This window comes from Eschscholzia californica, unplaced genomic scaffold (genome assembly GCF_041429995.1).
Source record: "Eschscholzia californica isolate CP2 unplaced genomic scaffold, dmEscCali1.0.p SCAF_3, whole genome shotgun sequence".
NCBI classification, from domain to species: Eukaryota; Viridiplantae; Streptophyta; class Magnoliopsida; order Ranunculales; family Papaveraceae; genus Eschscholzia; species Eschscholzia californica.
The window spans coordinates 54,410,598-54,422,081 of NW_028238420.1; the positions used below are offsets into that span (position 1 = coordinate 54,410,598).

At 36.2% G+C, this 11,484-nt stretch overlaps 2 protein-coding genes and 1 long non-coding RNA gene across 5 annotated transcripts; 2 read left to right on the plus strand and 1 right to left on the minus strand.

Moving 5' to 3' along the window:
* The first annotated feature begins 255 nt into the window (after nt 1-255).
* Nucleotides 256-3,984, plus strand: LOC147551936 (glutamyl-tRNA reductase 1, chloroplastic-like). Its single transcript, XM_086671657.1, has 3 exons — nt 256-1,077; nt 2,075-2,316; nt 2,533-3,984. Exons 1-3 carry the CDS (start codon nt 816-818, stop codon nt 3,661-3,663), a joined length of 1,635 nt encoding a protein of 544 aa, XP_086527783.1. The 5' UTR covers nt 256-815; the 3' UTR covers nt 3,664-3,984.
* A 618-nt stretch (nt 3,985-4,602) lies between these two features.
* Nucleotides 4,603-11,193, plus strand: LOC147551937 (uncharacterized). 2 transcript variants are annotated; one of them, XR_015238551.1, is made up of 4 exons: nt 4,603-7,093; nt 7,259-9,812; nt 10,497-10,607; nt 10,722-11,193. It is a non-coding gene; the product is annotated as an uncharacterized LOC147551937 (long non-coding RNA). The 2 variants fall into 2 exon arrangements; XR_015238550.1 differs by having other exon boundaries at nt 6,372-6,708.
* Nucleotides 8,127-10,039, minus strand: LOC147551938 (uncharacterized). 2 transcript variants are annotated; one of them, XR_015238548.1, is made up of 5 exons: nt 9,925-10,039; nt 9,651-9,846; nt 8,575-8,634; nt 8,318-8,413; nt 8,127-8,201 (listed from the first exon to the last, which is right to left on the minus strand). XR_015238548.1 is itself a non-coding variant. In XM_086671661.1 (5 exons), the coding sequence occupies exons 1-4, from the start codon at nt 9,993-9,995 to the stop codon at nt 8,388-8,390; spliced, it is 339 nt and encodes a 112-aa protein (XP_086527787.1). In that variant the 5' UTR covers nt 9,996-10,033; the 3' UTR covers nt 8,127-8,201; nt 8,318-8,387. The 2 variants fall into 2 exon arrangements, 1 of the variants encoding a protein (XP_086527787.1); XM_086671661.1 differs by having other exon boundaries at nt 8,575-8,620; nt 9,925-10,033.
* Nucleotides 11,194-11,484: the final 291 nt, after the last annotated feature.

Consider the following 11,484-nt stretch of genomic DNA (forward strand, 5'->3'; position numbering starts at 1 on the left):
GGAAACTGAAGGTTCATTTTTGTTAGAATGTTGTGATTCATCTCTCAAGATACACAGTTTATCAACATCAAAAGGAACAATCAGAACCCCATTCAACACCTCTAAGATTCTAGGTAGATGATACAATGACAGCCTTTTCATGCAAACACATTAGCAAAATGATCAAAGAAGAACCACAAGGAACAAATTTAGAATGTCGGTTGTACAATATCCTCTATCATATTTATACCGTAATCAAACGCGATTGCAGTTTTTGATGTATTCATCCTTTTCAACAACAAAAAAACGGCTTTCAACCGAACAAAAAAAAAAAAAAAAAAACCCATGGACTGTCTATGGAACCCCCAAGGTTGAAAAGGTCGTCTGGGTAACACACGTTTACTTTTAGGTCAAGAAAAGGCCACATCTGCAGCCTGAGAAATTAGAAAGAAAAACAGACCCAAATTCCAAAAGAGGAAATTTGGCAGAAAGAATCATCCATCATTCTCAGAAACAATCAAATTATGAATAGAAATTGAAAGAGAGAAATTGAAAGAGAGAAATTGAAGAGAGAGGAGTGTGGATAGACTGTGTTTTCAACCCACCATTCAAAATTCACAAAAATCCAACCTTCTCTCTCCCACTAATTAACAATTTTCCTCTAGTCAATCCCCCCACCTTCTCCCACCAAAACTTCCTTTCTCTATCCAACTTCTTCACTTTTCTTCAAAACTAAACATACCCATCTCTTAATTTAATCCCAATTGGTCTGGGTTTTCTAGGGTTAGGGTGGGTTTTGAAGATTTGGTGAATTCCCATTTTCTTTTTCTCTTAGAATGGCATCTGCAAGTGGATTTGCCACCGCTGTTGGAAGTTTGAAAACAATGGAGTCTTTAACTTATAGGACTTCATCAATAAGATCTCCATCTCAATTTAGAATTTCCTGTAAACCAATTGGAACCAAGAGAAGATTTGTGAAAAGAGGGGTTTCTATGAACCCTAGATGTAATTCTGAAGTTTTGGTTAGTGAAGATAAGGATAATTCTAGGGCTTCTAGCTTTTCTGCTCTGGAACAACTCAAGACTTCAGCAATTGATAGTAAGCCCATCTTTTCTTTTTTAAGGTTTTGCTTCAGGAGTTCTGCTTCATATTTGTAAAACTGTGGAATATGGTTTATTGCCCACAATTTGATTCCTCTGATCACAATCTGATCACAAATTTGTCCAAAATAGAAAAAAAAATAGCTTTTTGTATGAATTGCTGGAGGAATTGGGTCGTTTGTTTATGAATATCTATAGGAAAGACTGAATTATTCGGTGTTAATCATTAATATCTAAAAACTTTGCAAATCCCTAATATGGGGAGTTGCTATTATATTTGAGAAGGTTGTTCTATCTGTTCTGTGATTGGAAATTACTAGTGAAAGCATTTCCTCGCAAAGTTTGCAGCATTTGCTGTTGTTTCTTGTAATCTCGTACAAGAAACTCTATGTAGTAAGAACGGTGTTCGTTTTGAAATGTTGTTAGGTATATTTGTAGTTGTGTATCAGTATAAATGGTAGTTGATATAGTAGGATTATGTTTTCGAATGTTGAATTCAAGTGGGTAACTTGTCGTAGTGTTATTATCCTATGCTTTCGTTTGAATATATTGCATTCCCGATCTAAATCTATTATGAATGTACATGACTTGTTTGGAACGTTATATTCTTATAGTAGTCTTCAGAAGCCCTTTATCTGACTAAGTAGTTCTTTAGGCGAGTCGCTTGGGACTCGGGGAGAGACTTGGCAATTGGAGTAGCAACCAGCAAAACTCACATGGATTTGTAGTTCACTGGTTTTCTAGTTCCCAAGTTTTTCAATAGGGAATGATAAGTATCTTCCCACATAAAAATGTAATGACCTTATTGTCCAAAATCCGTTGCAAACCTGCAGAACTCGTTATTTCATTTAGCCATAATTGATATATCCTTCATTTTGGTTTGGTTCTCTATAGGTTGCCTTGATTTAAATTTATTTTGTTAATTTTTCTTACCTATAATCGTTTTAGGATTTGGATCTTTTGGAATTCTCATAATTGTACTTTTTTTTAATCAGGGTACACAAAGGAAAAGAGCAGCATTGTGGTTGTAGGGCTTAGTGTTCACACGGCACCAGTTGAGATGCGGGAGAAACTTGCCATTCCAGAAGCAGAGTGGCCTAGAGCAATTGGGGAACTTTGTGGTCTGAATCATATTGAAGAAGCTGCTGTTCTTAGTACATGTAACAGGATGGAAATATATGTGGTGGCTCTATCTTGGCATCGGGGACTTAGGGAAGTTACTGATTGGATGGCCAAGGTAATCACATCTCACCCTATTTGTACTCCATCTTATATCATTTTTATTTATCTGCACGACTGCAAGCATAGCTTATATTTATTTCCTTTTGGCCAAATACCTCTTATGATTGAAAGAACTTCTTCAGAATTCATGCTCAACTATATTTTTCAAGTTACCTTGGTTCTTGTAAAATTGAAAATATATATGTAGTTAAACGACTTTTATTTGTGACAGACAAGTGGGATTCCTGTTTCAGAGCTTCGGCAGCATCTCTTTTTGTTACGTGACAATGATGCTACACAACACATATTTGAAGTATCAGCTGGACTTGACTCTCTTGTACTAGGAGAAGGACAAATCCTCGCGCAGGTTAAACAAGTCGTCAAAGTTGGTCAAGGAGTCTCAGGCTTTGGGAGGAACATCAGTTCGTTGTTCAAGCATGCCATTACTGTTGGTAAGCGTGTTAGAACTGAGACCAACATTGCATCTGGGGCAGTTTCTGTTAGTTCGGCTGCTGTCGAGCTTGCGTTGATGAAGCTTCCAGAATCTTCCTTACCCGCTACTAGAATGCTAGTAATTGGAGCTGGCAAAATGGGAAAGCTCGTGATCAAACACTTGGTAGCTAAAGGATGTACTAAGATGATTGTTGTTAATCGATCTGAGGAGAGAGTTGCTGCAATTCGTGAAGAATTTAACAGCATTGAAATTATCTATAAACCATTGACAGAGATGCTCAGTTGTGCTTCTGAAGCTGACGTTATCTTCACGAGCACGGCATCAGAGACTCCGCTGTTTATGAAGGAACATGTCGAGGGGCTTTGTCATGTGGGTTCAGAATTAGGTGGATCAAGGCTTTTCATCGATATCTCGGTTCCTAGAAACGTGGGATCCTGTGTCTCGGATCTCGAGACAGCAAAAGTTTACAATGTTGACGATCTTAAGGAGGTAGTGGCTGCTAACAAGGAAGATCGACTCCGAAAGGCAATGGAAGCTCAGTCTATTATTGCCGAAGAATCCAAACAATTTGAAGCATGGAGAGATTCATTAGAGACAGTTCCTACCATCAAGAAACTGAGAACTTTTGTTGAAGGAATTAGACTGGCAGAGCTAGAAAAGTGTCTTTCAAAGATGGGAGATGATATTCCAAAGAAAACTAGAAAAGCAGTGGATGATTTAAGCCGTGGTATAGTGAACAAAATCCTTCATGGTCCAATGCAGCATCTAAGATGTGATGGAAGTGACACAAGAACCCTAAGCGAGACTCTCGAAAATATGCATGCCCTTAATAGGATGTTCAGTTTGGAAACAGAGATCTCTGTATTGGAACAGAAAATTCGATCAAAGGTAGAAAAACCCCAAAACTAAGATCACGATCCTTTTGTTTTCTTGACTTCAAATAAGATAGAAAACGTAATCCTCATCATAGATTCACATTGAGTTTTGTATTATTCGATTCATTTGGAGTTATAATTGGAGTGTAACAGTTATCAGGCTATAAGTAACAAGTTTGAGAAAAAAAAAATCTCGGCGGAGCCTAGTCGATATATTGATGGATATTTCTTCTGCAAAGTTACAGGAACTGTGGGTGTTTTATGTATTTCAACGAAGTTGTTGATTATTGTAATTAATCTTATATTTCATTTGATCTTTCAAGATATGTTTGAGTTTCTGTTGACATTGAGAAAACTGCTCATGATTTCTTTTAGTAGTCCAGATTTTGAAGAAAGTAGTTGAGGAAAGAATGTAGTCAGAAAAATATCAGACTAGCTTCTGAGTCAAACTCTAAATAAGACACAAGAGAACGAAGCATTTCTCATCACAATAGTCGTAAAAAAAATATTTTAGTCAGTCTAACCTTTTTTGATTGAAACAAAAAATATATATATATTAAGAATTAACTCAAATTGGTACATCAAGATACAAGTAATCAAGAAAAGAAGGAATAACATTTCAGGCTTCCCCCATTGCTATTTCCTTGCCTCGCCTCTGTAGCTACGCTATCCGCTAAGCTAATTTATTTTGATTTCGAGATATATGTTGGAATTGTAGTTGATCGAAACCTTTGCAACTACTTCTAATGTCTTGAACTGTGACTTGAGCTTGCCACGAGGATGGCTCTCTGCCTTCATGAGGCTTCTAATTAAGTTTCCAGTGTCGCTCTTTATAACCGCACGTATGAGGTTCACTTTGCTAGCCCGTTGAATAGCCTTGAGAGTAATTTTTGCTTCTCTTTCCTCCTTGTTTCTAGGGAGTGTTACTTCAACTACGGTCGCAATAAACTCTAAAGCGCAGTCTGTACTATAATTCCAAGACATGTTGCATTTGTCGGACTTTTAAACGATTTGTACATTTATAGTATAGTTAAAATCACACTCTTGTGATACATCTTATGAGGTGAATTAAGCTCATGATATTATCTATGGTATTCCTCGATTGGGGCTTCTGTCTTAGAATGTACCTTTGCATCGCCGTTTTCATATTTGCTGGAAGATAATAGCGAACAGCTAGATTTCCTCCTCTTATATTGGGATGTGGCGTTATTCCATGGGATGATCTATGACTTTACATTTGTGAAATTTTCAGACAATATAAGAACGAAATCCATCTTCTTATAAGTACTGAGTAAAAAATTTTCGACCCCAATACTATTTCTTTTAGTGCGAGAACAAATAACAGTAGTTGCAGTAAATCCTTGGAGAGTGACTGCAGAATACAATTTGTACCAAGTTTGTTCCGAAATTACTTTCAATGCAGTGACCTCCGTATCACGACACAATACACTGGTTTCTGTGATTTGTTATGCACCCATATCCTCCTGGATAACTAAGGTTCATCAATTTTTTTTGCAGAAAATTAGAAAAAAGTGAGGTTTTTCATCATTAACAACCACAACTTACAAACCTAGATTAATTCGAAAGCTTGTTTAAACATTTGATATTATAAAAGATCAAACCAATTACATGTCACTAGTTTGTTTATCCTGAGAAAAACCAAACATCTTCTTAAAATCAGGAAACATCAAAGAAGGAGAAGAAACCCTAGAATCATTATCTTCATTCAAGTATTCTTCTATCAATTGTTTGACAGATCTTGAAGATAAAGGATGAAAAGAAATACTCCATTCAGAAACAAACCCTTTAACCAAACCCATCTTGTTTATTTCATCCATTTTTCCCCATGTTTGTTTCACCTCTTCCTGTTTCAGATCAAGGTACAAACAGAATTCTTCAAATAAAAGCTCCTTGCTTTTGTTCATGGCTTCTTTTCTCTGCACTAATGGTGTCTTTATTTTTGCCATCTCTACTGCTAATCCTGCTGCAAGTTCTGCATCACTGATGTTGTTGGTACAGCAAAAAAAGGGTTTTCTTTTGATGTTCAAAGGGGTTTCTAGAATTGAATGACTGATTTGGAATTTGAAGAGGGTTGTGTGGAATTTGGGGGAAAATAAAGGAACCCTTAACGCCATTTCGGATTCTGATTGATTAGCTAGTAGAGATTTTGAAGATGACAGAAGGGGATGATGAGATTTGTATGAAGAGGATCAATTTTAGAGAGAGAGAGAGAGAGAACAGAGCAGATATGCTTCTGCGATAGGATAGCTTGTTGAACTTGCGAGTATTGGTACTGGAACACCCCCAAATGTCCATCCACATCTAATTGATTAGGCCAAACTAGGGGTGGGAATTGGATCGGAGGGACAGAATAGTCCCCTTCTGGTTCGGTCAGGGCGAAATGGACAACATAGTACCTTGCTCGCTTGTGAGGTAGGTAGTCTCACATGGCTCGCGAGAATGTCCAGACCTTGACTATAAGTGTACGGATAAGCTTGGTAAGTGCCGAGGTCTCCCGCTGTGGAACAAAACCTCGCACTACGGGTGGGTGGTGGTTAAGTGAGGACAAAAATCTATATAACAAAACAGAGCTTGTTTTGTTGACTAGGACAAAATAAATGCAACCTTCTGCTTACTTGGACAAGGATGTGGACATCTGAGTAGGATGCAAAAAAATGAGGAGGATCCTATCTCTAATCTAAGGTCGATCCTGACCATTGATGTTATCCAACGCTACTGTTGCTGCCCGCTTCAGCGTACACGGTGGAACACCAAAATCCATCATCTCCCTTCCCGTCCGATGGCGTTCCTCCAAGAACTTGGTGCTTCATCATTCATTACACAATTAAACTCATTAGTGAATTCTTGAGTAATTAGGAGAGAGAGAAAGTGATTTAGGTGCCTTCCGTTTTACTCTTTTCATCTACTTGTCTCTTGTGAAACATCTTTCTATTCCATAGATTTTGCCCGATAGAGAGAACTGTGTTGAAATCTTCACGAGGAATTCAAAAAGTCCGAATCAACAACCATTAATCCTTATGGAGAATTCAAGTATCTGGAACCAACAAAGAAGATAACGGTAAAAAGCTCATCAAACAGTTAGAAATCCTTTTTCTGCTATACTTTTTCTTTTTATTTCTTAGTTCCTCTCAATTCTTCATCTTCTTCTGTTCCTTCTTTCTCTCCCCATTTTCCACTTGTTCTTCTTAAATGATAGTGGTGGTGACAATTTACCCATCCAATGACAAGCAAAGTTTCACAAGATGTTTTTACATATTAAAACTTGTGAATCAGAAATTGGTGTTAAGATGTTTGATAAAATTACTCAACTAGAATGTGGGAAAAAAAAGTTGTTTTGAAGGAAACAAAATTAATGATAGTAGTATTAGTCGAGATGATTAAAGAATTTTTTAAGATGATAATAGAAGAACCAATACAGATCTTAATCTTCTTCATAATTAAAGGTAAGTTGAGATCAAAGTAAGTAACATTGATTTTGATTTTTGGTTATGGAGATTTATAGATGAATAGAGAATTCTCCATAACCAACTATGAAGATAGGACCTTAATCTTCTTCATTTTAGTGCGCGATAAGTCTTCGATCTGCATTAATTACTTAAATCTTGCAGTTTCAAGTTTTGAGAACAAATCAAAGATGGCGGAATCGCCAAATATGTTGTATATAGTTGTCCCTGTCATTGGTGGTGATGGGGATAAAGAAGGGAATGGAAGTGAATTGTTTTGATACACTAGGTTAGTTTTGCAAAGCACTCTGCAACTCATGGGATGCTAAGCTAGACATGCCTTCACGGTAATATTTTCCGTTAATCATTTCAATTCATTATTTTTTATTTTTCTGGTGGAAGCAGTGGTAGAATGAATTGGTTAACGTGATTTAATTGTTTTCTTGATGGGAAAAAGAATGATTTGCGAAAAATGGTAATTTTTGCATTAGAATTGCTTAAAATTAGGTTTTGGTAAATGGTGTCTGTTAATGATCCCGTAGAGTCTTTCTTTAATTCGCTTAATGCGGTTAAAGAAGTATTTTCACCACTTGAATCTGGATTAGGCGAGCTGCTTAGGATCTAGAGTTATGTTAAAATATTTCCGACCCCTTGGTAGCTCGAATAGTGAAACTTCAATCTGTCCCACCTATACTCTAGATCTAGACAAGCCCCTATGGCTTTGGTAAACGCTTCTTGCGCACTAATATCTGAAGACAAACACAAGTACATAGGAAAGAATTGTTACAATCTGACACATCCATTGGATAATCATATTAAGTATAATTTTCCGACTCATTTGCGACATCCTAAGAACCCACGAGAAAGAACTATTAGAAACTTGAAATTCGGGTTATGTGAAAGCCATCGTCGATAGATAAAAATAATTAATTACCTCAGTGTATGCCTCCAAGTAAGGCCATACTTCAAACCTCGAGATCCAATTACGAACAATCCCTTTCTCAGTTCTGAAAGAAACTTGGAGAATGTGAGCATGCTCTGTTCCAAAAACTTTCTCAAGACGTTGGCCGCAAGTAGTACCTACTGCATCGGGTAGCAGTCTTATCACCTGAATTAATCAGAAAAATTGAGCATCAAATGATGATTTAGTCGATCAGACAAAGAAAGACATATATATATAATTAACAAGGTTCATATACACGGTATAATAACGATATAGACTACAATGAGAATTCGAGGGGTGATATGAAGTCCTTGCTGCTTAATGCATTGAAGCATCTCGCTTTCCAAAGGTTTAGCTTGATCCAGAATATAAGCTACCTGTAATAAAATTCAATAGACAAAGTAAACCCAAAGCAGAAGTCATTGAACAAAAACTCAAAAATGGAAGTTTATTTGTTAGATGAAGTACCTGGCCTCATTCCCAAGTTTTATATGAGTTTTGTAAGCGATAAGATAGAAAGATAAGACTGATGATTAACCTGTGTATCTGCACTTTCCTCGTCCAAAACTCTCGGTTGTCCTTACCTTCATATCAAACTCTGTTATTAAATGCTTTTAAGAAAATTATAATGTTGTTTAACTTTTTTTTTCTGTGTTTGATTCAAACTATTTTGTGTTCCATGAAATAGCACGAAGAAAGAAGCTTAATAGGTATGTTTTTTCTTTTATCAAAATTGCAGCCATACAAAGTCTCATTCATATTATATATTGCAGATTTGTTTGATTAAGTAACTATATCCTCCATTGATATGATTTTATTATTTTTTTTCTACATTTGTTGTATCCTTCATTTACATGAATTTGAAGGTGAGAGATATACTTTTTTGGTTCGTTTTAGGTTCGCGGATGTTCGTATAAGACATCCGAACAGCTTTGAGAATCAATAAAATTCTGGTTAGAAGCAGTTCTTCCACTGGGAATCATCTCGGAAATTCTGGTTACTAAGAAAAACCTTAATTTCCTAACTTTAATCGTTGTCTTTCAAATACCAGATATCTGCCGAACGAAAAACAACTTGAGATCAAACACCTTCTAAGGAAAAAATCCTAAGCTTGATATAATGTCGTGAAAGCTATAAGTGATTTTTCCATTCTCTGGCTCATTTTAGTATCTGGTAACCTGTCCAGTGACCATCTTTTTATGGTTTGATTATGGTGGTTTAGTACTGATTTCTGAAAATGCAATAAAATGTTCAGGTTCAATTGAATCTAATCAGATCCGAAAATGGTTAGTGTTAGACTCATATTTTGGATGAAAGGGGAACTCATCATACTAACTTATGCACTCAATAATTGTTACTTGTACAATAACAATCCAATTCAAGTCATTTTAAGTAAACAAAATTACAGGTTTCGAGATAGGAGCTTTAGTTTTTGGGCTTCACATAGTTGGATAAAGATCAATGAAGTTTGATTGACATATTTGGCGGCTAAGGCAGGAAGAAGCTAATTTTATCATGTGAATATTGAAGAGAAATTCTATTACTAAAAACAGAATATAGTTCATGCAAGCTTAGTGTTGACAATGGAAAAAATCAGCTCACAAACAATAATACCTCTAGCTTAGCTTTAAAGAGGTCCAATGCAGGTCCTTCCATCTTTCCAATATCCCAAAGCTCAGATATTTGTATATTTGATTCACCGGCTTTGTGTAGGCAGTAGCGGATGCTGGGTTCCAACTCTTCAACACGTTCACGACACGATACTTGATTTTCTAGGTCACCACACTTTCCAAGTTCCTCGTAAACAGCCCTGTCATTCTTATCTATTTTAGAGAACATTGATATGTGAACTAGCAGCAGCAAAAATAAGTCTAACAGATTAATGCACCTGGCACTTTTGAAATTCATTAGTGCAGTGTCCCAATTGCGATCAAGGTCAAAGAGTAGGTTCCCCTTCATATAAGAAGCATAGGCATGCACTTGCAAAAAAATAATTGTTGAAGAGAATAGGAAAATGAAACCATGCCATTTTCTAGGACCCGTATAGCAAATGACAGCAACTCAGACAAGACATAAATCTGTATGAAAGTATCAAATAAGAACAAGTATTTCAAATACAACTTCAAAACCACATACAAGCAAATAAAAATATAGAAGGAACCTCAACTTCTAGATCTTATTTTGTGTATTATGAAAGTATTCAAGGTCTTGGTACATTTATATGAAAGAATGTAAAAGATCTTATTTTGTGTATTATTTTGCTTGGATTTCATTGGCCAAATTTGTTTCTCAGTAGTGTTCGTCTCTTCAGATATACATTCAGAACTCTTTGTTTAAAACTATAAAGAGCAAGGAAAATCTAACATAACAACTAAGAAATCTGTAGAATGGAACTTTTGAAATTATTTTAAATACAAAATTATGCTTAAGCTTCTCTAATGTTTATACTTTGTCCTGCAGGTCAAAGACATAATGCTTTTCCATTTACAAAGAGTACCTTGTGAGCATTTTCTGCTACTGCTTTTCTCCTGGTAATGACACTTCGATTAAAGATCCTGATGTTATATACACGTAAGAATACTATCACTAACAATTTCATTGTCGAGAGCGATATATTCCTATCAGTTTAAAAATGTGTTCATATGGTGTTTTTTTCTTCTTCTGGCTTGGGTGGTGATGATGCAGAACTATGATAGAATTGTACAAGTAGATCAAAATCACGCTTGACACTTACCAATTGAATAAGGAAATTCTTATATTAGTTAAGTGAGATAACTTAACCTACCAGTTGTTATGGAGAGGTTGTTCAAGACTCAAGGAACCAACTGTAGAAAAATATTTGAAAAAGCCAAGGCATGGGGCATAAGACTCTGAATCGAAAGATTAACAAGTTTCTTCGCTATTGCTCAAGAAAAGAGTCACGTGATGGGAAATAGTAGTTAGGGTATAGGTATAGACCTGCCAAATTTTGCCATGTAATCATCCAATGTTTGTCCAAAGAACGACTAATGCCGGGTAAGTTCAATCTTTTTGGCCATGGAATAGTATTAGCTTTTAGTGGTATAATCTTATCAACTAATGTACTGGAAGTTCAATCCTTTTGGATATTAGTGGTATTTTTATATCCTTATTTGCAATGTAAGGTATGAAGATCTCATAATCATCTCATGTTTTTTATTAATATCATTCAATGGATGATGAAGATCATAAAAAAAATTGTTTCTACCGTGTCGTAGGCACGGGCTATACCTAGTCGTACATATGGTGGATCTACGTTGTCGTTGCGTACTTTGATAGATATGGCAAATCGTGTGGTGCTCGCCAATGTCAAGCCTTTTCGGGTGGCTCGTGGAGCCTTTGCCAAAAACAAAATCTTGTACGAGGCGTCACAGCTTGGGCATTCCGACGGAATGGTGGGCATCACAGAATTCTCCAACAAAAATGTTTG